The sequence below is a fragment of the Melopsittacus undulatus genome, chromosome 1, assembly GCF_012275295.1.
Source record: "Melopsittacus undulatus isolate bMelUnd1 chromosome 1, bMelUnd1.mat.Z, whole genome shotgun sequence".
NCBI lineage: Eukaryota > Metazoa > Chordata > Aves > Psittaciformes > Psittaculidae > Melopsittacus > Melopsittacus undulatus.
This window is the reverse complement of record NC_047527.1, coordinates 105795252-105817666: the sequence shown is the minus strand read 5'-3', so window position 1 is coordinate 105817666 and position 22415 is coordinate 105795252. Positions and strand designations below refer to the sequence as shown.

At 38.6% G+C, this 22415-nt stretch overlaps 1 protein-coding gene across 4 annotated transcripts in view; it reads right to left on the bottom strand.

Moving 5' to 3' along the window:
• Positions 1–22415, bottom strand: part of RBM33 (RNA binding motif protein 33) — a 102890-nt gene that overhangs the window by 30265 nt on the left and 50210 nt on the right. For all 4 annotated transcript variants that reach the window (XM_034067776.1, XM_034067881.1, XM_034067826.1 and 1 more), the window contains exons 11-15: positions 14833–14992; positions 13782–14113; positions 12707–12955; positions 11626–11913; positions 3494–4129 (exon numbers count right to left, since the gene is read on the bottom strand). In XM_034067776.1, coding sequence (XP_033923667.1) covers positions 3494–4129; positions 11626–11913; positions 12707–12955; positions 13782–14113; positions 14833–14992 — 1665 coding nt within the window. The remainder of the gene's footprint in view (positions 1–3493; positions 4130–11625; positions 11914–12706; positions 12956–13781; positions 14114–14832; positions 14993–22415) is intronic.

Sequence of the window (22415 nt, the reverse complement as noted above, 5' to 3'; positions counted from 1 at the left end):
CTTAAGAGTATCTCCAAGACTGACTTCAGGCTCCTCATCAATCCAGGTAAATCTCAGATGGTCTTAGTAAAATATAGTCAGCAAACACACTGAACTCTTATACCTGGAAAGGATGGCTCTGAAGCCTTGTCATGCAAACCATAAAGAACACTGGATCCACTAAAAGTTCTTTGGGTGTCCATAATAAATGAATGAAATCAGAGTTCATCTGCTAACCACTGCCTTACTTTTCAAGAACGTAACATTTAAAGGAGTGCTAGTATGGGGGAAACAAGGAGAGGGGTTTAAAAAGGCAAAAATATAGCAAAAAACCAACAAAACTAAAACACCAAAAAAACCCAGACAAAAATCACTGACAGCACCCAACATGTGTCACCTAGATGTGCAGACTTAGTCTGACATACAAGAAATGCTGAATCATTTTCTAATTCCCTTCTCTTTAAAGTATAAGAAACCATAAATTAAGGCATCTTATATAACATGTAAACTAGATAAATTATAATACTTACTGGAATATAATTAGTAATTCTTACAATTCCATAAAAATACTTACAAAACAAAATCCCCTCAAGAGAGAATATTATGGAAACAGATGAAAGGACATTTTGACTTCTTAAGTAACAAGGGATACTTCTACTTGGAGGTCACAGATCCTCTGTAGTACTGCAGTGCCCAGCAACACAAATTAATATAGATGCTTAAACTGGGAAAGATACTTCCAGCAATACTTGTATACCACAAATATTAACAATACTTCTCAGATCTGTTAAAAAACATTATCAACAGCACAGCATCATTTAATCCTGGTTCTACAGATGGTCCTACTAAATTTCACAGAATCACAGAATGTTTTGGCTTAGAAAGGACCTTAAAAATTCATCCAGTTCCAAGCCCCTGCCATGGGCAGGGACACCTTACACTAGACCAGGTTGCTCAAAGCCCCATCCAACCTGGCCTTGAACACTGACAGGGATGAGGCTGTCTTATACAAATTTACACAGTCCTTGCTACCAGCTCCTGTTTCAGGTCAGTTTGGTCTAGATGGTTAGTATGAGTCTGGCCTCAAACAGCTTCTTCTGCTGGCAACTCTGCTATCATGCTGGCAGGCTGTAAGAGAAGGGGCTTTCCAAGTCTTTACCAACATGAATCAGGAGAACTCCGAAAAGGAACCTGCATTGTGTCTAACCTACATTGCATTGAATCAAAAGCCATCTCACTCTACACAGGTGTTCAGAACATTTCTGCACAGAGCTCAAGAAAGGAAAAAGGGTACTAGCATTTGGACTGAGAGCAACAGCAGGACTGCTTAACTGCAGGATTGAGTCAGTGCATATAGGTAAGGGATACTAGCCACCCTTTTGGCCAAAGGCAGGGAATTAGAGGAAGCACTATTACATGCTAAGGGGAATGGGCAGAAAAAATGAGATATGGTTTTTGCCTTATATTTAAAAACTGATACAAAAGTTGTGAAAAATAAATAAAGCATGTGGCAGGACTAAACACTAGAAACAGAAACTAAATGCGATCTGTGATCTTTACAGTATTCAGAGTCCAAGCAGCTTTTAATTAATTCTTCTTCAAAATCCTGTCAAAATGGACAAGATTGGCCCCCCTGCTGCTCAATTTTTTCTTTTGCCTTGTGTGGTCAAAGAAACAAAGTCATAGATTCAGCTTGTCACTAATTAAAAATTAATCAACTACCTTGATCAATGTTGAATAGCTAATTGTAATGCCTGCTTTTATTCTTCCACAGCTGGAAGGAAAACTTAAAATGGCCACGGCAACACAAAAAGAAATAACAAAGGCTACACGTGAAGAACCCGCTTTATCTTGCTAAATCCTCCATTTCTGAAAGTTAAGATGGACACAGCAAATCCATTTCTGTATGCAATGAAAGAGGGGTTGCAATGTATTTAACAAAGCTAATTGGTCTTGCTTACCATGAGACTTATCTGAAGCAAAACACGGTTTTATGAAAGAGCATTATGATAAAAAATATTTCATTGAGAATGCTACTGTGGGCACTGATAACCATTTGTTAAGAAGAGCTGTATACAGTGGTAACTGGCATTGTTTTGTTTCACCACATAATAAAAGAAGTTGCGCATGATTGCTTTATTCAATTATTCACGAACAACAAACCTGTCACACCTCTTGCAGGCCACTGGGATTCCTTCAGACATACTTTATATATAAGTATTTTTAGCCCAACAGAATCAATTTCTTTCAGCTTCTTGCAGTTTATTCTTCTGTACTTAAGTTACCATGTCTGAGGAGGAATTAGACACACTCCAAGGTAAGCTGCTGTCAGCTCTATGTGGTCAGCAAGGCCCTTTATGTTAATATTTTGAAAAATCACATGGTCATTACGCAGTTCACAATTTTAAATGCAGTTAAGTTTTATGAGCTGTAGAAAAACATTTCTAAAAAGCAGTTAAGCCTCTGGCATTTTGACTTTCTCCCCATTTTACAGAGGAACGCCTAGCCTCCAAAGCCTTGTTCAGTCCCTGTAAACACACTGTTCGCTTTGTTACAGATTACAGCAGTTCTGCAAGTTTCCCCAGTGAATGCTCCAAATAGTTTAAGTAGCATTCTTCCAAAACAAAACGAACAAGCCACCTCCAATGCACCACAGCATTAAGCCCACACCACATCCTCCCTTCTTCCTCAGCATTAAACCGAGGACAGTCTTCGAACTGATAATGCCATCTCACTAATGTCCCCTCCTCTCACTTGCTTTAGAGCTCTAACAAATTAACTTGTCTTTTCATTAAGACAGAAGAAATTTGGTAGAGATACCTTCTAACCAAAGCCCCAAATCTTAAATAGGCACACTGCCATCAAGATCAGCATTGTGACTCTTCCACAACACCAGTGCTCAAGGGACACTCTGCAAGATAATAGATCCCTCATCAAAAGATAAGGAAATCTCATTTAGATGCAGAAGTGAAATGGTAACATTTCAAACCCAGCCTGTGTCAGAAAACATCCCCTCCGATACATTGCTTAGTTTCAAAACACACTTCCCAAGAAAATGAAACAATCTTCCCTTGTGTACAGAAAGCACACCAACACTAGCACACAATCAAATCAGGTGGCTTCAACTGCCAAGTAAGCAGAGCTGGCTTTTAACCATACCTCAAAAAGAGCCATCCCAACCCTTTTCTCTGACAAAATATCAGACCTATTAACTTTAAGCAAAAGGAGCTCTGTGGAGGAGTCTTTCAGACTCAAGTTACAACTTATAAGAGTATTATTTCAATGATGTTTCAGTGATAACTGCTTGGCAGTAAAGTATCACAGGAAACAATTTCTGAGTAACTGCTAATAACTTACAGTTCTGAAAACATAAAATATGGACTATTACATCTGCTAAACCTGCTACTTCCCTTATCAGCTTAGGCCCATATTTTATTTGGGAATAGCACAAAATGAAACACACAAAAACAAACCACGACAACACACACACACAATATGAGCCTTGGAAACTTACCCCTCCTGACAACTTAATCACCCTGACTTTGCTGCCGACATGGGGCTCATCTCCACTACCACAGTTTGTCCGGTGCATGACAGTCCTTTTCACGCCAGATTTCAGTTCCTGTGGCCTTGCTTGTACCGAAGCCACTCGAGCAGTCTGTGTTGTGGGTAGTGATGCTGCAGCAGGCTTTGTCTGCAATACTTTCTGTGGCGCCTGAGGTGAACTCAAAGGTATTGTTCTAGTCTGCCTCAGCTGCTTCACTGGCTTCATCTGCTGTCCTTGATACTGCATATTTGCCCCAACCTGTGGGAAATCTGTGGGTTTGGGTTGGATATTTGGTACTACTGTATCTTGCTTTCTAACAAGGAGTCTGTTTTTCACATTTTGCCTGGTCTGTAAGCCAGAGTGGGATACGTAAGGGCTGCCATTGGTGGGGTACTCGGATGAGTCGTCCTCCTGCTGCATGTAGGACTGTTGCGTAGAAGGTTGCTGCTGCTGCTGCGCAAGTCTTTCAAGCAATTCTCTCTTTCTAGCACCAGCCTGCTGCTGCCGTCTCAGCTCCTTTTGTTTCAGGATTTCTTCTCTTAGACGCTTCTGCTCTTCTATCTTCAAGCGATACAATCTAGTTTCTTCATCTTCATCTGGATACTATAAAGGAAAATACAAATTAATTTATGAAATTCTTAACTAATGCCCAGCTTGGTCAAAACCACACCAAATTGTTGATTCAGATGTTCTAAAGCTATAAGTCTCTGAAGAGCTTTTGAAATTATCCCTTATACCAAATTAAGGCTACTAGTGGAGTGTATCTGCTGGAAAGTTTTAGCTGCTATTCATTATAGACAAATAGCTCAAATCTGGTTTAGGACTTAAGATATACTACTTATGGTATAGTATATATAGAATATGGAAAGAAAAATATTAAAGTCTAATGAAGTTTTACAAATTTGAACTCATTTAGAAGTTTCTAAAACCAATTAAACTATCACTGTAATTCAAGATATCAAAATATGTTTCAAATGGAAGGTAACAATACAGAGGCAACCCACTGTCACACAGGTTTTATCTTGCTCTTTTCTGACAAAGTAACAAAAGGTAGGGTGGTAAATGACCTGAAAGGCCCTGATTAGAACTATTGATTTTTCTCACAGAATTTTCAGCCTGATCTCAAACTCATTTGTCACACAGTAATTGGTTATAATGAACAGCACAAGTCAATCTCTCTGACCTTGAACTCATGCACTCTCTTCAGAATCAAAATGTTGCTAAATGCAGTGTTGGAATATTAATAGTATATAGAGAATGCCTTTAATATTCCAGCCCTGGGCTCTTCTGAAAGTATTACACACTAACAAATAACCTTTCTCTAGGTTCAGCTTTGGCAGAACAGGCTCTTACAAAAAGCTGTATAAATATGGGCAACAGTCAAGGAATACAGATGCTCATCATCCCAGAAAATAAACTGCTCTTGTGATATAATCACGTGAATTTTTCAAAATTACAAAGCATACTTTTTTATTATACCTTTTTCTTTTCAACCATTTGGAAGATTAAGTTAAAACATTTGACATATAGAGTCCACTTACAAATAAGCACAACATTCTACTAGGTATATATTAATCACCCCTAACAAAAACAGGCTCTCAAATTAACAATACTTTGCATGTCAGTAAATTTCAGCATAAATACTAAAATATTTCTGGAAAACTGGGAATCCACTATGAAGTTATTTACCCTGCAGCAAACAAGTGCAAACTCCTCACAACGTAAATGCTATTTTTTGTACACATACAAGCCAAATGTGTAACTGTTTTTCCTCCCATCTTAGTTTAAGGGCTTTCATTCCCCACATGCCCCAGAATCCTCAGCAACTCAAGGGGAAAAACAAACCAAAGAAACCACAGAACAGAAGAGATGCAACCATAAAGTTGGTTCACAGATATAAAAGTCCAGTTGTCATATTTGTACTCACAGAATCCAGATGCACAAATCCTGAATGGCTGTTTTCTGCAGTAGTAACTGCTTCTTTCCTGAGCATGTATTGATAGGGATTATTCCCACAATTACTAAAAAACAGCTGCCTGTCTCACACTAGACAACTAGCCTAAACAATGGCTAAGACTCCTCTAGAACTGGATTTTCAAAATTCGTATTTTTATATACATATATTTTTTCTTAATTCAGGGATGAGGCCTAACACTTTCCTTTTTATGAGACTACTTCACATACTAAAAAGTTCTGATTTTCCTCTATACTTTTCAGACGATGGTGGTGGTAATTAATGATTAATCGCTGTAAGAACCAGATTACAGGTCACTGTTGATAGACAGTACCAGAAGCGTGCTCCTACAGAAGGAAACTCAAATATTTCATCTTATACTGAAAACTGGAGAGGCTGTATTATAGTAAAAAAACCCAAAAATACTGCTATCCTTACAAAATACAGTCAAAGGGTAAGGCTCTTAAGTTTTCATATGATGAGAAAATACAGATAAGATAGAGACAGGAGGAGGATATGCTGTTATGCCGATCCTGATGCAGTGAAGAAAATTTTCAGTCATTTTCAGAGACAGTAAATATCTCAGTTACTGAAACTGCCCAAAGAAAAATCATGTTTAACTTAATGAATTAGTTTATCCATTTGCTTTCCTTCAAATCATAATATTCAACATTTTACCTAAATAAGTTTGATGGATTCCAGCAAGCCAGTACCAAATTTACCTTCGGAGGTAGCAGTGTACTTTTTCCTTATATTCAACTTGGGATGTCAATACCAGCACAAGTCTGCATAAGACCAGCTCTTCTATGAGCAGTCCTTTATTATTAGGACTGTCCACTCATTTTATCACCTAAAAAGCTCTGAAGGCCTTGGAGAGGTAGATCACAATGTGTAACTTCCAAACACTACCTCAAAGTTAAATATAGCAGCACAGATATGTGAACTTTGCAGCACACTTAAATGACTCTTGCTAGCAGACAGTAAATGGGCACCCTGAAGGACTCCTACCAATACATCCATGCAACACCCCTTGAACAGGTAACGCTGATTTGAACTACACTAGCATTAACCATAGAAGACAACTGACAAACTATAGCAATAACACATACAAAATTAGATTAATGTTTAAAAGAATATTCAGGTAACTTGAGCTCAAATACAATCTGAAATTTTCCTTTCAGGAACTCAACTCAATACTTGGGAAAACAGTAATATCCCTAAGAAGTCAATCCCTTCTTAAAGAATAATCTTAAACATCAAGGGCCAAGAGCTCTGAGGTTGTATCACAACTGCAGATCAGCCTGTTAATGGACTATAGGTAGACCTACATCCTTTCACCATCATAAGCAAGTTGCTACTACTGCTCTCAGTAAAATATCCTTGTAGCTAGAGGAAGACCAAATAATTTAACGACTTGATGATTAACAGAGTATCTGCATTAGGAGTCAGGTTTAATTGAAACTAGTTGTACAACAACCCAACAGAACAGATTCAGAATGGCAGCAAGTTCTTTACTAGGATGAAAACAGGGGCAATTAAATCCTCTGCTGATCAGCTTTAAAAGCACCTTATGTATACTGTATTACAGAGTGTGGGTGTGCATATATATATGACCTATGGTATGTAATAAGGACCTTCAATCATACATAACAGGCAAGACAGTACTTTGGGTCAAAATGGAAACAGTACATGATACTGACTGATAATGATTTTCATCCTATTAGTTTAATAAACCCAATGCAAATTTTTCCAACAAGCAGTAAACAAAAAAAGCATGTTGCCCCCCCCCCCCTCAAAAAAAAAAACTGGGAAAGAGTAGATATCCTTCAAAGTTGTCATAAATTTCAGAGCTTGGGTTTGGAAGTTTGCTGCCAAAACCAATATCATCTGTAGATGAAGAAGGAGAAAAGAAACTTAGAGCAGCCTTTTTCTTGGATAAGCTACTGATGCATCACACTTTGTAGAAAATTCCACAACATGAAAAAAAAGGTATATTGGATACAGCTCTTCCTTTTACAGAAGGCTACAGAGCATAAAAGGCCAGAGATGCAAATCAGTTCCCTTGGCTTTGTGAAAGTCTTTTTTTGTTGTTGTTGTTGGGTTTGGGGAGTTTTGTTGTTTTTTTCTTTAGGGGACAGTCTCATCCATTTTTGAACAGTTCATGAACACAATCTATTTCATTCTGGTTTGAAGGGAAGACTGAGCCTTAGCTATAGGCTTTTCTTCTGCCTCAAGATCCCAAGCAGCTTTGATGGCAAGCGCCAAAAGAAAATGTTACAGGCAGCTTTTCTGAGTTTAGCTGAGGAGCAGTAGTAAGACAAGCAGCTGTCCTCCATCATTCTCCAAGAGAACTCAGAATGGCACTGTTAACTGAGGAAAAGTCAGCAAAGACATGCGCTAAACCAAGGGAATAAAATTTCTGGTGAAATTTAAGTCTGAGTATTACTAGCTTGCTCTTCGTATAGCAAATTAAACAACCCAGAGCTTTTCCGAGCTCTGCAGGCTTTATTACTAGTTAATAGAACCATTGAGTCATACAGTCTGCAAGTGTTCTGGTTTGTTATCAGAGAACAAAAAACAGAATCATGCAACCAGGCTCACTTGTGTCCCTCAGCAGAATGAGTGCAAGGACAGAGTAATCAAATGGTTTGATCTGTGACATAAACACAATCTATTCAGCAGGCTCAGTTATTTTTTTCAGTTGTAACATTAGAAACAAAAAGAGGCTAGAGTAATTTGTAAAAAAAAAAAAATCATGACAAGTCTTCAGAAAAGATAAGGCCAGATCCAAGTCGCATCATTTATCTGCTTGCGTTCAAAACCACAAAGTATCTTAAATAAAGGTACCTACATATACATCACATATTTCATGTTGCTGGTATCAGCTCTCAAACCCTCAGAAGGTATGAGTCACCCTACCAAACACAGGAGCTGCGCATCTTGGACAAGCAAGAAGAGAATTAAGAAGTTTCTCTGAGAAGCACACTGCCCTCTTGCGATCTTCCAACTGGAAAAAACCATCATGATAAAGAAAGAACCTTCTAAGCACAATACAGAAGGCACCATTGCAAAAATTTAGAAATCAAGCCTATTTAAATTGGACAAAACTGAAATTTAAGACATATAATTTCTCAGGTAGTTAATTTCCAAAAAGATGAAAAGATGTAGTTACATTTGGTCTTATAACTACTATTTTTCTTATAGCTACAATTTTTCATACTGTAAGCCTTGTTAAAACAAGCAAGCCAGCAACATAAAATCCAACAATCCAACTACAAAATTCACTGGATTTGGGAGAATGACATGTGAAGGTTTCAGTATAAGAGGGCTATTTACTACAAAATAAGTAGTTAATATCAGTACAGTTATGATTATGCAGCATTAATTTCTCTTCTGGTTTGAGCTCCAATACCCATTTCATCTGAATAGTTTTGCACCACCTTTCCACATTCTCCCCCTTCTTTAAACCCCAAAATTCTTAATATTCTTAATATTATTCTTACAATATTGTCTCAATTCCTCTTATGCTAAACTGACCTCAACATGAGCAGAATTAAGCCCACAGTCATCACCCATGATTTCCAGTTTCACTGACAGAATGATTTTTCAGACTGACGGTATGCGAGTTTAAATCTTGAAGAGTTACAGATATTCTGAACAAAGGCACTGAAAAAACCAGTATTTTGTAGCCTCACAGGAATATATACCACAGGAATGTATACCATTAGTAAAGTAGAAATAGAGCTTTAAATCTTCTAGTCAGTCAGGTTACAAACCTTTCAAATACCTATTCTGAAGGTGAGCAAAATCTTTAATAACCAACACTGCTATTTTTTTGGTACTTCCTGAATTGATAGGGCATTCATAAATACGGCCACTGACTCTTCAGGAAGAAGGTTACAAAGAGAAGTCTTAATAATTTTCCAGTTGAAAACACTTGCAAAATAACCTGCCCAGTTCACTTATGAGCAGTGCAGCTTGAAAAGATGACAGAACTTAACTCTTTCTCATCTTCATAGAGAGCTGAAGAATAGGATGAAGTTAGCTAATTAGAAGAAAAACACATGAAAAAGAGACTGGAAAACATTACAATCTAAGGAGGGAAATGTAGCAACATACATGGTAACAGCAAAGAATATGATTAAATGCTTGGGAATGAACATTACTAGTGCAGCAATCTTGTTTGTAGAAGTGACAATAAGCAGCATCACTGAACAAGACTACCACAGTGGCGTAGCTGAAGAGGTACTACTGCTACTATGCTGCTTGCAGCACAAGGCTCTCTTTCACATTCCCTTTGGGAGAAGAATGGTTCTGTGTGGGCACACATTCACACACTTTTCTAGCCCTTGCCAAGTGTATTTGTAAAGGCTTTACTTCTACGGTTAATAACTGGAAACTCCAGGAGACACAATTTTTTTCCAAGACAGCCTTTTTTTAACACTGTTTTGCAAAAACTGACATAAAAAAACTGTTTTAAAAGATAATTTTGACATAGCAATAAGACTTTATTTTAAAACACTAAGAATTCACGCAAGATTAGTTTGTCTTGTCATTCTAAATTTGTAAAGATATGTTTAAAATTTAAACTGGAGAGAACAAGATGACTGCTTTGGGGGTTTCTGCTTTGTTTTTTTGTTTGTGGGGTTTTATGTTTGGTTAGGGGTTTTTGATTAAGAGGGGTGAAAAAATACTAATTTGTCTAAACACTGCCAGAGATACTTTGGAATTAACACCTTAATTTTTATATGACTACACTCTGGAAAAACTTTAAGATGTCTTAGATGGAGCAGCCCATAGCTGATTTGCTTCAAAATTTACCTGACTAATGCCCTGACAGAGGGTTCTCTAAGAGGCATTGCATTTCTGTGACTTAGGTTATTCCAAGAGACAGACTTGAGAGAAAGGGGATTACTTCTGTCATTTTTTCAATGACTGAAATTTGCATTGTGATGAAAAGCTGGAAAAAGGATTTTTTTTTTATATATTTCCATTGAGAAGCAAGTGCACAAGAGGTCAAACACTGCTAGCTATGGGTTTCTTTTGTGCCTCATTTATGAGTTATGACCATCCTTAATTCAAGAACAAGATGAAAAACGTAAGCAAGCCACTTAAAGGGAATACAGCATTAACACAAAGCTTTCAACAGTTGGTGAAGAAAATCTGGTCCTTGAGACAAGATTCATGGTTATCTAAACTATAAAATTTACAGTTCTGCTCAGAACAAACTGACACGCCAAAATTACACAGGGTGCATTTAGCCATCACGTTCCTCTTGTATCTCCTGACATTCAGGATTAACAGTACCATCAGTGCACTCTCAACTAACAGTGGTAATAGAGAGTCTTCTCTAGGTTCTGGGAGAATCTGTGCAAGGAAATGGTCATCTGTTCACACTGCATGATGTAGCTGAGGCCCAAAACACTGGCATCTCATTCTTTTGATTGTGAAGAAGTACTAGCAGAGCTAACAGTAAAAAATCCTCCAAAATGGAAAATTTAAGAGCATCTCCTATTTTCCTTCACGCCAGAAGTTTTCATAAAACACAGATTTTCTTCTTCAAGAGCAAGAAGCTCCATGGACAATGCAGCTGCAACCCCCTGCATGACTGCTCAAGATCCTGAAGGAGATTTAACAGCCTAAAGGACAAGAGTATGAGAAAATCAGCTCACAGGTTTCCAAATAGCCTCTTTTTTTTATAGCCATACAGCATTATAGGAAATGGAAGAGAATGTGATTACTGGGAGGAAAAAAAAATAAGGGATCATAATCCTGGAAGACAAGAATAGGCACAATGGGTATTTCAGAGGCTTGCATCATTGATGACCCTTACTCATCCTCTGTCTTTCATAGTACAAATGACTCCTCATCCAGCAAACCAGATTCACCACAGCCCTGCCAACCTTCCAGATGTCTTTTTTGTATTTTGTCAATGGAGACTGATTTTGCTATCACATTAAAGTACAACTCAGAAGGGAGGCCTCTAGCGGTACCGAAATTTATTGTGTGAATAACACATTAAATGTGCTTACAGGTCGCAAGTCAAACTAGAAGAGTTTTAGAAAGGTCGGAGTTTTTTGTTTCTTGGTGGGTTGGTTTGTTTTTTTTGTTCTTAAATGGAAGATTTTGTTTTACAAAGCCTTACCTCTGGTTCAGATTTTACTTCTGATTTTGCTTGGCCCACTGGTGTGATTGCTTTGGCTTTCATCTCAGGCCTTCCCTGTGAGTTTCCAACACCAGCTACAGACTTGGTGGCAGACATCGTGCTGGTAATGGGTTTGACCTGAGCAGCTGGAGTGGAGGTTCGTCTGTTGTTGTTCATTTCCATAGCATGTGATGGTGCTATCGGCAACTCACGCAAGTTACTATTTCTTGGAGCAGTTGACTGTAGCTGCTGATTTGGACGCTTGACAATATTTTGTGATGGTGTACTCTGAAAAGCAGAAAGGAAAAACCTGCAGACTTCTACTACAAATCAGACTGAAGTGCTTTGTGTTTCACATTTTCATGGTGTTGAAGAGGCACAATAGAAATGAGTCTGTTTTAACAATAGTTTTAGGGCTTGCCTTTTTTTTAACTAAAAGCAAAACTGAATCTTGTTTAACTTTATTCTCGGAAATAGCTTCACTGTGTGATTTCATTTCCTAAACAAAGCAATTAGTTTGAACTAGAGTCTCATTATCTCAAGCACTGCTACAGACTGTTGTGCTACCCAACCAACAGAACATGTTGCACAAAGGCGAAGTCACAAGACATGAGTGGCACTATCTGAACCAGAAAGCATATTTGTAATGATACAGATAGGCCTTCAAATTAAAAATGCCAGAGAACTGCACTCCCACACAACCACAGGCTACCAGCAGTTCTGAAGTCTTATTAAGCAAATCTATCCTTCAAAAGCCCTTTACTGCCAGTTTTTGGGTAACTGAACCATCTCTTACTGGACCCAGATCAAGAAAAACACCAAAGACTGAAGAAGAAAATTAGAAGGGAAAAATACAAGTGTTATTTTTTGGATGTAGTGCTATCATCCAAGTGCTATCATTTGGATGTTATAAAATCATCAAAGCAGAAAAGGAACAATAAATGGTGAAAAAAAGGAACAGAGTAGTAAAGAAATAAATGGGAGTGGAAAACCATGCTGGTGAGATTTGAAGTCCATGCTTACATGTCTGCTACTCATCAGAACTACACAAGCCAACAACATTGGCATATGTGGTACTTACATGCCTTGGCTTCATTGGACCCTGTCGTGGCTGACACTGCATCCTGTTGTTATTTGGTGGCTGCTGCTGTGTGGCCGGCATGTGAGGCCTGAACTGTGGCTGGTTCATGGGCATCAAGGGCTGTGGTGGCCCTTGAAGATGATGATGGTGTTGCTGTTGCTGCTGCTGGTGATGGTGTTGCTGCTGCTGGTGATGGTGCTGCTGAGGTTGAGGTTGCGGCTGAGGCTGTAATGGAGGATGCAAGGGACCCTTCACATGAACAAAAAGATTATTTGGTTTTAGTTTCAAGGTAATAAACTCCTGAAAAATAGCTCCAGCCTTCCAAGTCCTCAAATACACCTGTAAGCAGCTATGGACTAAGGTAAACAAAAAGTATACTGAGTAGAAACCAGACTAACAGATGCCGCACAGGGTCATTCTGCACTTAAACCTGTGTAAGTCAACAGCTGAAATGCAAAAAGACACCTGCAAAGGTTTCTGCCCTCTGCTTTTTAAATTACTTTAAAATTTGTTTATTTGGGGTTTCTTATGATTTTCCCCTTCTCCAGCATCATTAGGATGCTTCTCCAGCATCATTCAGGATTCCCCCATGTTCGAAGTGCAGACACTATGAGAAAACCTCGCATAAATCCCACAGAACATACAGGGCCCTATACATCACGCTGCACATCCCCAAAATCATTTATCCACTTCAAGCATCACTTCAGCTTCCTCCCAGTTTACAGGAGGCCCCCGGCTCCATGCCGGGCTCCGAAGGTGAGCGGCAGAGGGCGCTCCCGCCCTGCTGCTAACCAGGACCCGGGGCCAGACCGGGACCACTCTCCCTACCTCTGCAGAGCTAACACAACTTCAGAAGCCAGGTCCACGCTGAAGGCTCACTATCTGAAATGCATTAGTGCTGTCAACGAGGTAGAAGATTAATCACTTTTTCAGGTACAGCAATAAAAAGTACTGCAGGTCCATCTGCCTCATATCTGTAATCTCAAATAACTCCTGAGCTACATTACTCCCTACATGACATCACTGGGCCACTTCACATGCTCCTCACAGGCCCCTTCCCACTGTGGACCCATACCTGCATGGTGGGCTGTGTGTGTGCAGCAAGGAAGGGCTGTCCTGGAGCCTGCAGGAACTGCTGTCTTGGAGGGATAAACGGCCGTGGATTTGCTGAACCTGGCTGGTTGAAGTGGAGAATCCCCACAGGACCTTGAGGCTGCAAGTTCGGACGAACCGGCCGCTCCCTGGGGAACACCGGTTGCTGGCCCTGCTGACCGAACGCTGGTCCGGGCTGGTTGAATGGCATTGGACTTTGGGTAGGGACAGGATGTGCACTATTAAGAAGTGGAGGAGGTGGCGGTGGTGGGGGGCTTCGTTGCTCAAATAAGGGATGACTTGGAAACCTTGGATCTGTGGAAATCAGGTAAGCAATTAAATGACAACCCCCTTGGGACATAAACATGCTTTTGAAATGTAATGCTTCATATTGATCTGGAAGAGTTACCTGAAATTTGTAGAAAGCAAAACTGTATGGGATGTTTTAAATTTTAAAAGCTACCTTCAAGGCTGTTTCTCTTGCTTCTGCCACTTGTGTTTAAACAGAATTGATGCTTCAAAAGACCAGCACAACTGGTACTTTGCTGGAATTAGCAATATCTTCTAGAAATTCTACTTTAATGAAATCAAAGGAGGATTCCAGGAATTAGAGTATACATATACATGCACTTTGTAGTTATTTTGCTTGCTACTCTGTATCATTTTAGCTAACCTTAACAGATTTCTTACAAAACACATTTTCCAGGTGGTTCAAAACTTACTGGAGGAAACTAAAGCTTATGGAGAGTACTAGTAATGTAACAAAGTACAACTGTATTGCAACCACCACTTACACACTAACTTTACTTTGTATAAAAATATCCAGGTTGACGGTTGTTACAGATAGGAGACATTACATCAAAGTAGTAAAACTGTAACAGACTACTGGAATTTTTTTATGTACTAGTCTGGCTACATCAAACAGGATCTTCCAGCCTTCAGGTTCTTCCAAACACTTCACATTGTATGATACAACTTACAGTGAATAGACACTTTACAAAAAGTGGATGGTGTTTGTTAATGTAAAGGCTTACCTGCTATGAAGAAAGGATCTCTTTCCTGAGGAGGTGGAGGAGGGAGTGGTGGTGGAGGTGGTGGTGGCCCTCTCCACTGGTCCTGGATTGGCAGCCTCGGGGCTTGGGAGAAGTTGGTGGGAACTGGTCCAGGTGTATGCTGCTGGAAGTCTGGAGGGCCCTATTTTATAAGGCAGAACTAAGATTAAGGCTAACATCCAGGTATTTATCTACTGCCTGCTATAATTTCCTCTAAAAGTCCAGTTGTTTTATGAATTATCACCTATCATCTGCCCAAACTGGCAGCCCTTAGTGAGTCATTCTTTCACAACAGAAGATCTACTAAACTTGAGTACACTATCTTGAAATGAATTTGCAATGTTTTGATAATCACTAGCACCACAGGAATGCCATTTCTTCCCAAGCTTATTGCAATCCATGCATTTATTTACCTTCTTTCCCATTAATAAAAAAAAAATCTGAGTGTCTACTTTAGAAGACATTCGTGATATTTATCTTCTTAAACTGTGCTATTCTTTACCATCAATTTAGTACAATGTAAGCTACATAAATGAAGCAGCTTTACTAAAAAAAAGAGAAAAGAAAAAAAAGGGGGTGGGGAAGGACAATTTATGGCATCCAGAAAACTAAAGAAAACATCTTATAAAAATAAATGACAGTAGAGTCACACTTCCATCTATTCACAATGTCCCATCTAGGGCATTATAAGAAAAAGTACAAAATTATCTTTACTCCAGTAAGGTGGGTTTGTTTGGTTATTTTTCATTCAAATGTGAAATGAGGCTTTACATATTGCAGAAATCAGGATGGCAATCCAAAGAATAACATTAATCCAAAAGCAGGATTTTGTAGAAGGCACACTTGAGTAAGTCACACTATCATTTTTTCTTTTATATCTAAAGTTGATAAAACACGTTAGCAATGTCTGATAAATGGAAGAAGCTTTGCTTCATAGAAATTATAATATGCAGAAGTATTTCCTCATTATGAGTAAAACAAATAACAAAAGTCATCTATGAACATCTTTGCTTTTCTCTTTTTACAGATTCTGAAATCAGTGGTGGCATCTGTTCTGCTTACATGCTCACCTTAAAGCTTTTCAAATCAGAATTCAGGTCAAACACTCCCTGCTAGACTGAAACACAGTCATCAGCAAAGGACCATACAACTACATTGCAGTGGCTTATAATTTGCTATACCAACAGTAGGTGCAGTCTCACACTATCCTATTTGTACTGCAAAAAAAAATATAAGCAAAAGCAAGTTTTCACATAGCAAAAATAGGTATTTGCCCTGGAAAATGAAGTCTACTCACTACTGAAGTAGCACAAGACAGAGCTGCTTCACATCCTCCTACCAACACAACAGAAGTGGGATTCACAAGGCCCAAGCCAGTAGCTGAGAGGCACTGGGGATCACAGCGATTATTAAATCTCTGGCCCTCTTTAAACACCTAAACAGGGATATGTGAGATACTAAGACCTTTTACTCGGAAGCAAGACTTTGACTACTTATTTTATGTCATTATACAGCCATCACTTGTAAATACTTTATCATTCCTAGAGATTAAAGGGTCTATATCCCGTCGCCAGTGCTCCTAGTCAGCCAGTCTCCTCTGGGTTTTCATTTAGTGGAAAGACATTATATTACACTCAAGCATGACAGTTCTTATAACATACACGTAGTTTGTAAGAGGAGCTGCTACACTTCTACAAGTGAACAGTTACCAACACAAAATATTCTTGCTACCTTGGAAGAGACGAATGCCTTTGTATTTTCACAGGGTATCTGCAAACAGCAGCAGCTGGAGGAAGAGCAAGCTATTTGGGATGGGAAAAGTGACATTTATTTGTCCCATCAAAATCCATTCAGGGTTAGCTGAACAAGGCTGTTCAGCCGCATTGCCCTTCCGTGTGTTGAGCTGGACAGCACTGGCTGCCTGCCAAAAGAGCAACTGAACACAAACCTTCAGGATCCTGACCCTTTGCTCATAAAATACAACTCCTAACATGACTGCATGGAGGAGCTGCCAGAGGTACTTTCAAACTAAGGTTAAATGAATTCCCTCATCTTGGAAGCCGTAGTGATAAAAGACTATTTCTCAATGCACTGCTCTTACAGACATGCTAGGGAATACACAGCACTTCTGCAAGCTGCACAGCCTCAAGGGAGGCATCCCGCAAACCAACTGGTATTCAGCTATTTAGTTATTTATCAATGCATGAGGTCATTGCAACACAGGCAAGGTAAAACACCAGTTCATCAGGACAGTTTCACACAAGATGGTTTTTATCTTGCATCTTATTTACAGCACACAGTCACACAAGCATGTCACACCTGGGGAGAGAAAATGGTCTGAACAGACAACCTGCTTTTTCCTATTTTTGGAGCTCTTGGCTTGGAAGCTCTGCAGTTCTCCCTGTATTTTTCTCAAGACACAATATATACCTACACGTATCTTAGTTATTTCTAAAACAGCCAACAAAAAAACAAATTATGTGGAAACCTACTGCAACATAGACTAATAAGGCATACTTATCACATATTTGCCTTGTGAGCTGAAGAACTGGCAGCAGTAATGATGTGGCTGGGCTTGCTTCCAAACACCAAATGGCACTGCAGCAACCATAGTCTCCTCTGCCTGCTTCTTCCTAATAATTTAGTGTATTCTGCCCTGTTTGAGGTACCAGACACCAGTCTCTCCCCTTGCTCTCAAATGTCAGTTTTTGTGCTAGGTTACAACAGACGGAAGCTATGAAATAAGCAGGTATTTCTGCTTCTATGACCAAATTTGTAACACAGTATCAAGCATCTTCCCCAATAGTAATTCTGTGTCCAATGAGCCTTACAGTTCTTTTGGTCCTGCTTGCTCTTCAGATACATTCTCTCACCTCCCCTTGCATCTTCTACTCTGCTGTTGGTTCCTAACCCTAGCATGGATCCAGCTTCCCAGCTCCCTGACTCCATGCTGGCAGTCCTGTCCTGTGGCATACAGCCAGTCAGAAGCTCTTATTTAGCCCAGGCAGACCCTGCCATGCTTGCCTGTACACTTAGTCCAGGGAATTCCCACTCCTTTGCCTGTCAGGGAAGGAGTAAATGAAAGCACAAGTTGAAAAAAGATCCTCTACTTATGTTTTAAATACATACTTCTTCGTACCAGCTTGCCCTCTCCTGCCAACCCATACCCTCATCATTATGCCCAGATCTACCTCATCCCAAAGCAGCACTGAGTTGTAAATGCGTGGAAAGTCCTGTTTAATTTCACACAGGCCTTACATACCAAAACATCCTCAGTGCAGCCAAACTCAATTTTCTTCCTTGAAAACTTGGGCAATAATAAAATGTTTCTAAATATTTTTCCATCATTTCAATCTTGGAATGAAAGTATTTGGAAAATTTCAACCGAAGCGATTCAAATTGAGGCAGGCAACCAACATATCATCTTGGTTCAAGACACAGAAGCCTGGTAGTACTACACATGCCGAGAGCAGTTGTGTATTTCCCGTCATAAGGAAACTTTAAACCCTTATGAAATAAGCTTAAATTTTAGAACTGAATAATACGGGGGGGAAGGCGGGGAGGCGTTTAGAGATAAGAAAGGTCACACTTCAAAAGAAGTGATACTATAGCTGTTCTACAAAAATATTCCAGAAGCCAATAACCAGAAAGATACTTTACTGTTACAAATATATGCAATACTGATTTCAAGCTCCTTTCAGTACCAAAGGTGTCCACCCAGCTAAATTTAAGCAACAAATATTTACTGTTCTCTAAACCCTTTTAATAATTTGAAAACAAGCTAACAGTTTTCCAACTGTTATCCAAAAATCCCAACAAATGCCTACCAAGACACACTGAGAAAACATCTTTTTTCCTCTAGTTTTATTAGTGGTGCTTTCATACAATTTTATCCCACAAGTTTGTGTCAAAATAATTGAAACCAGTCCAACAAAATCACAGTGAGAAGGAATTACTTGATATTTGGAATATCTCCTATTGCCCTCTCTTTTTAATATCCTTAAGAATTTGGGAGTTTGGTTGGTTGGTCGGGGTGTGGGTTTTTTTTCCACTTTTAAATGAGATTCCAGTTAAACTTTGTGACTCAGAAGTTTTTAAAGATAGCAGATATTTTCCAATCCTAAAGCCAACCCCTCCTTCTCCATTTTGCATTAAAAGTAACATGAAGATCCTTTTCATATCCTGCAACAAACTCAAGTTGTCCCCCTCTGTCAGGATTCATTAGTGCCAGAAAGCTTACCCCTGCACAGGGCTGGGTTTACTGAAACCTAAGTTTCAAAAATGGCAAAACTATGAAAATACGGCCAACATTAGTCACACCACAGTATGTGTGTGCACAGTATATGCATGCTATACAGGCAATTGAGTATCGCCAAGAAATGCCTACTTATTTGATCACTGAACAGATTTTAACTTCATGTGTATGACATTTTGAAGAATTACTAATATATGACTGATCACATTTCTTGGCTGATAACCACAGGCCTATCATGCAAAATTAATTGCAAAGACATCTGTTATTTGCTGAAAAACGAATTACCAATATTTGCTAGTTTGATTCCCTCAATTAGTTTGATCCTCTTCCTTCTAACACCTGTGAAAAAGACTGACCTCCCTACTTTTTCCCCTAAACCAACTGAGCTTCTACTATCCCTAAAGGGTGAAATAAAATTCTGCCCTAAATTACAGTAATATGGGTAGGGAGAATCTTGTATTTTCAGATTTTTACAATGTTGAGATTTTTCTTCTGGAAAAAAGCTTTCAGGGCAATTCCAACAAAAAGCTGATGGTGTGATGGATTAATTTCACACATTATATGTGAAACTTTCAAGGTTCAACTAGAGCTACTACTTCCAAACACAAATTACTTTGTATGTTTTCCTAATTTGCAAGAAAATATGTAAACTACAGTGGATATTTTTCTAAGTTATAAGGTGCTTGTCTATTATTCTGAAATACCATTACATCTTTTTTTTTTATCCAATTCAATAGGAACAATTCTACAACTTCATCTTTTACTAATGGTGAATTCCAACTTCCCTAAAGTTAGTACAAAGTAATGGAACACTGCACTCCATTACTTACCCTTTTTGAGGGTGAGTTTGTTTGTGGTTTTTTGGTTGTGATTTTGTTCAGGTTTTTTTTTTCCCTTAACAGTATTTAAACTATAATTCTAGGAGTGGATTATTTCCCCATTAGCGTTAAACTCTACATTCAGCAAGTATCTGCTGCTAATAACCCCCAAGTGCCCTCTGGTATTTTGTAGAAAAGTCCACTCAGAGCTATTTAACTTTAAAAATTAATGAAGAGCAGGTGCAAAAGACAGTTTTCATAATGGTCTATTTTTGATAAAATAAGCATACTGTAACATAGATGCATAATAAATCTCTATATGCACAGTAGTTACTCCCATTTTTCATGCTTTTGCTATCCGGACAGTTTCAAATTACAACCAACTATTTAGTACACATCAATGCAGACTCCCTACAAAAAATAATTTTAACTATTACTTTACTGTTACTAAACCTTTTAAGAAACCTCTCTACTTACTAAACTTCAGTCTTGAAAATAACAAAACAGAGAATTGCAAATTCTATGATCAGCCGAGGCTGACAGTTTCTACATTTCAGTCCAACACTTGGGGAAAGGACAAAATATTTACGTGCCTTTTCAGCAAGATTGCACAATGCTAGTTCACGTTCAGGCAGAAATGGTTATACAGATGGTGTTAACAAATATCCATGTAAGAATGACCCAACAGAGCACATACGGTAACTTCCTGGAGAAGTCTTCTCCCCTTCTTGTCATTATTGGAACATACAGTACCATTATTATTTAAAATCATTAACATGGATTACCAGATTTGATGACCTGGAAGTGCACCAAACTGCAAGACTCCTAAAATGGAGTTTTTAGCTAGATTTAAAGCTTGCTGCACAAAGAGGACAGAATAAGGAAAGACAGGAACATGTGAAGCAGATGTACCAGTCATGCCGCAGTCTGGCCTTGAAGTCCTTAACCAATCAACAAATTCCCCTTCACAAAACTGCAACCACTTCAGCACTGTAGTTCCTTCTAAACCACTACCTGTAGCCCTGATGTTAACCATTCCGAGGACCTGAGAGACCAATCATCATTTTGGAAAGCCAGAGGGCTGCTGAACAGCCTCTCGTCAAGGCTTTGTGGGCCGCGAGGGAACCCAGCTCTGGCCATTTTTTCTCTTCTGTGAAAACCAATATAAGCCCATGCCTTAACACTGAAAGCAAGGTACTGAAGATATTTCTTAAGCTACCAAAGAAAGCAAGTTTTGGTCTGTACTTTTTCCTGATTTTTAGGAGTGTGCTGAACTCTGTAATTCAATTTATCTTCATGTAATTTTACTTTGAAAATTCTTATGTACCACCTTTCTTTAAATACAAGAACTAAGGTCTAGAAAGAAATTACACTGGAAACTGGGTTCTGTGTAGATTTCCAAAGAGACCACAATCCCAGGCATTTTAGAAGTACTTTAAAGGAGAAGATAACAGCACAGTGAAGTGCTACTGACAGGTATTTTATTGTCTTAAATATTTAATTTTCTGAAGTTTACTCTGACAAAGAAAAATAAATTTACCCACCCTTCCTCCCCCCCAGAGTATAATTTATAGCTCCTCAGATTATATAAAAATGTCAATTCTGCATGCCTGCAGGTTGTACAATTTCCCCTTTTACTAACTTCCATTATTTAATATAGCTAAAGCATAACTTATGCCTTATCAATCACTTTTAGAAAAAAAGAAAAATAAAGCAATGCAATAGTGTGTCTACAATTCATTAGAGTTGTGAATAGCTCATTGAACATGACTTTCACACACTCTGGCAATCCCACCTTCTGAAAGAACATGAGATAAGGTTACTTTAATCCTTTCAAAGAACTGCACAATTTTGCCTTCCTTTTATCCTGTTAAATATCCTTCCTAGTTAAGAAATTAACATTCTCTCTCATACAATTCTCACACAAATTGTACTTTTACTTTTCTGCATCTCTTGTTAATTACATGATGTTATCTCCAATAATCTATTCATGAAGCACAGATAACTTTGGTTACCAATAAAAGGGAAAACTTAGCATAAATTGCTTAGCACAAAGTTAATCTTATAAAGCAAGGAATAAAGAGGATCTAACAGCTATTATATGACTTATCAGCTTCTCTAAAAGGGTCACTCTACTTTTTTTTCATGAGACTAATTAAATACCTTAACAATGTCATTGAAACTTCATGAATCTTTCAATAAAATACACCCTGCCTCTACAACATGTTTTCATTTATTAAGCTCACTTAAAATGCAAAGAGCTAGGAGAACCCCATTGACAGTTGAGCAGGGGCACTCAGTTAATTCTTCTTATATGGTTTAAATGCAAAGAATAATGACCACTATAACCTATGACAATTAAAACTATAGCCATCTGTCACAAGATGTTAATCCTCTTATTTCAGCAGCTACTAGACTTTATGAAAAGCTTTCCTAAAATGCCTACCTTCTACTGCAAGGAACTGACTTTCAATCTGCTTGTGTAGTAAGCC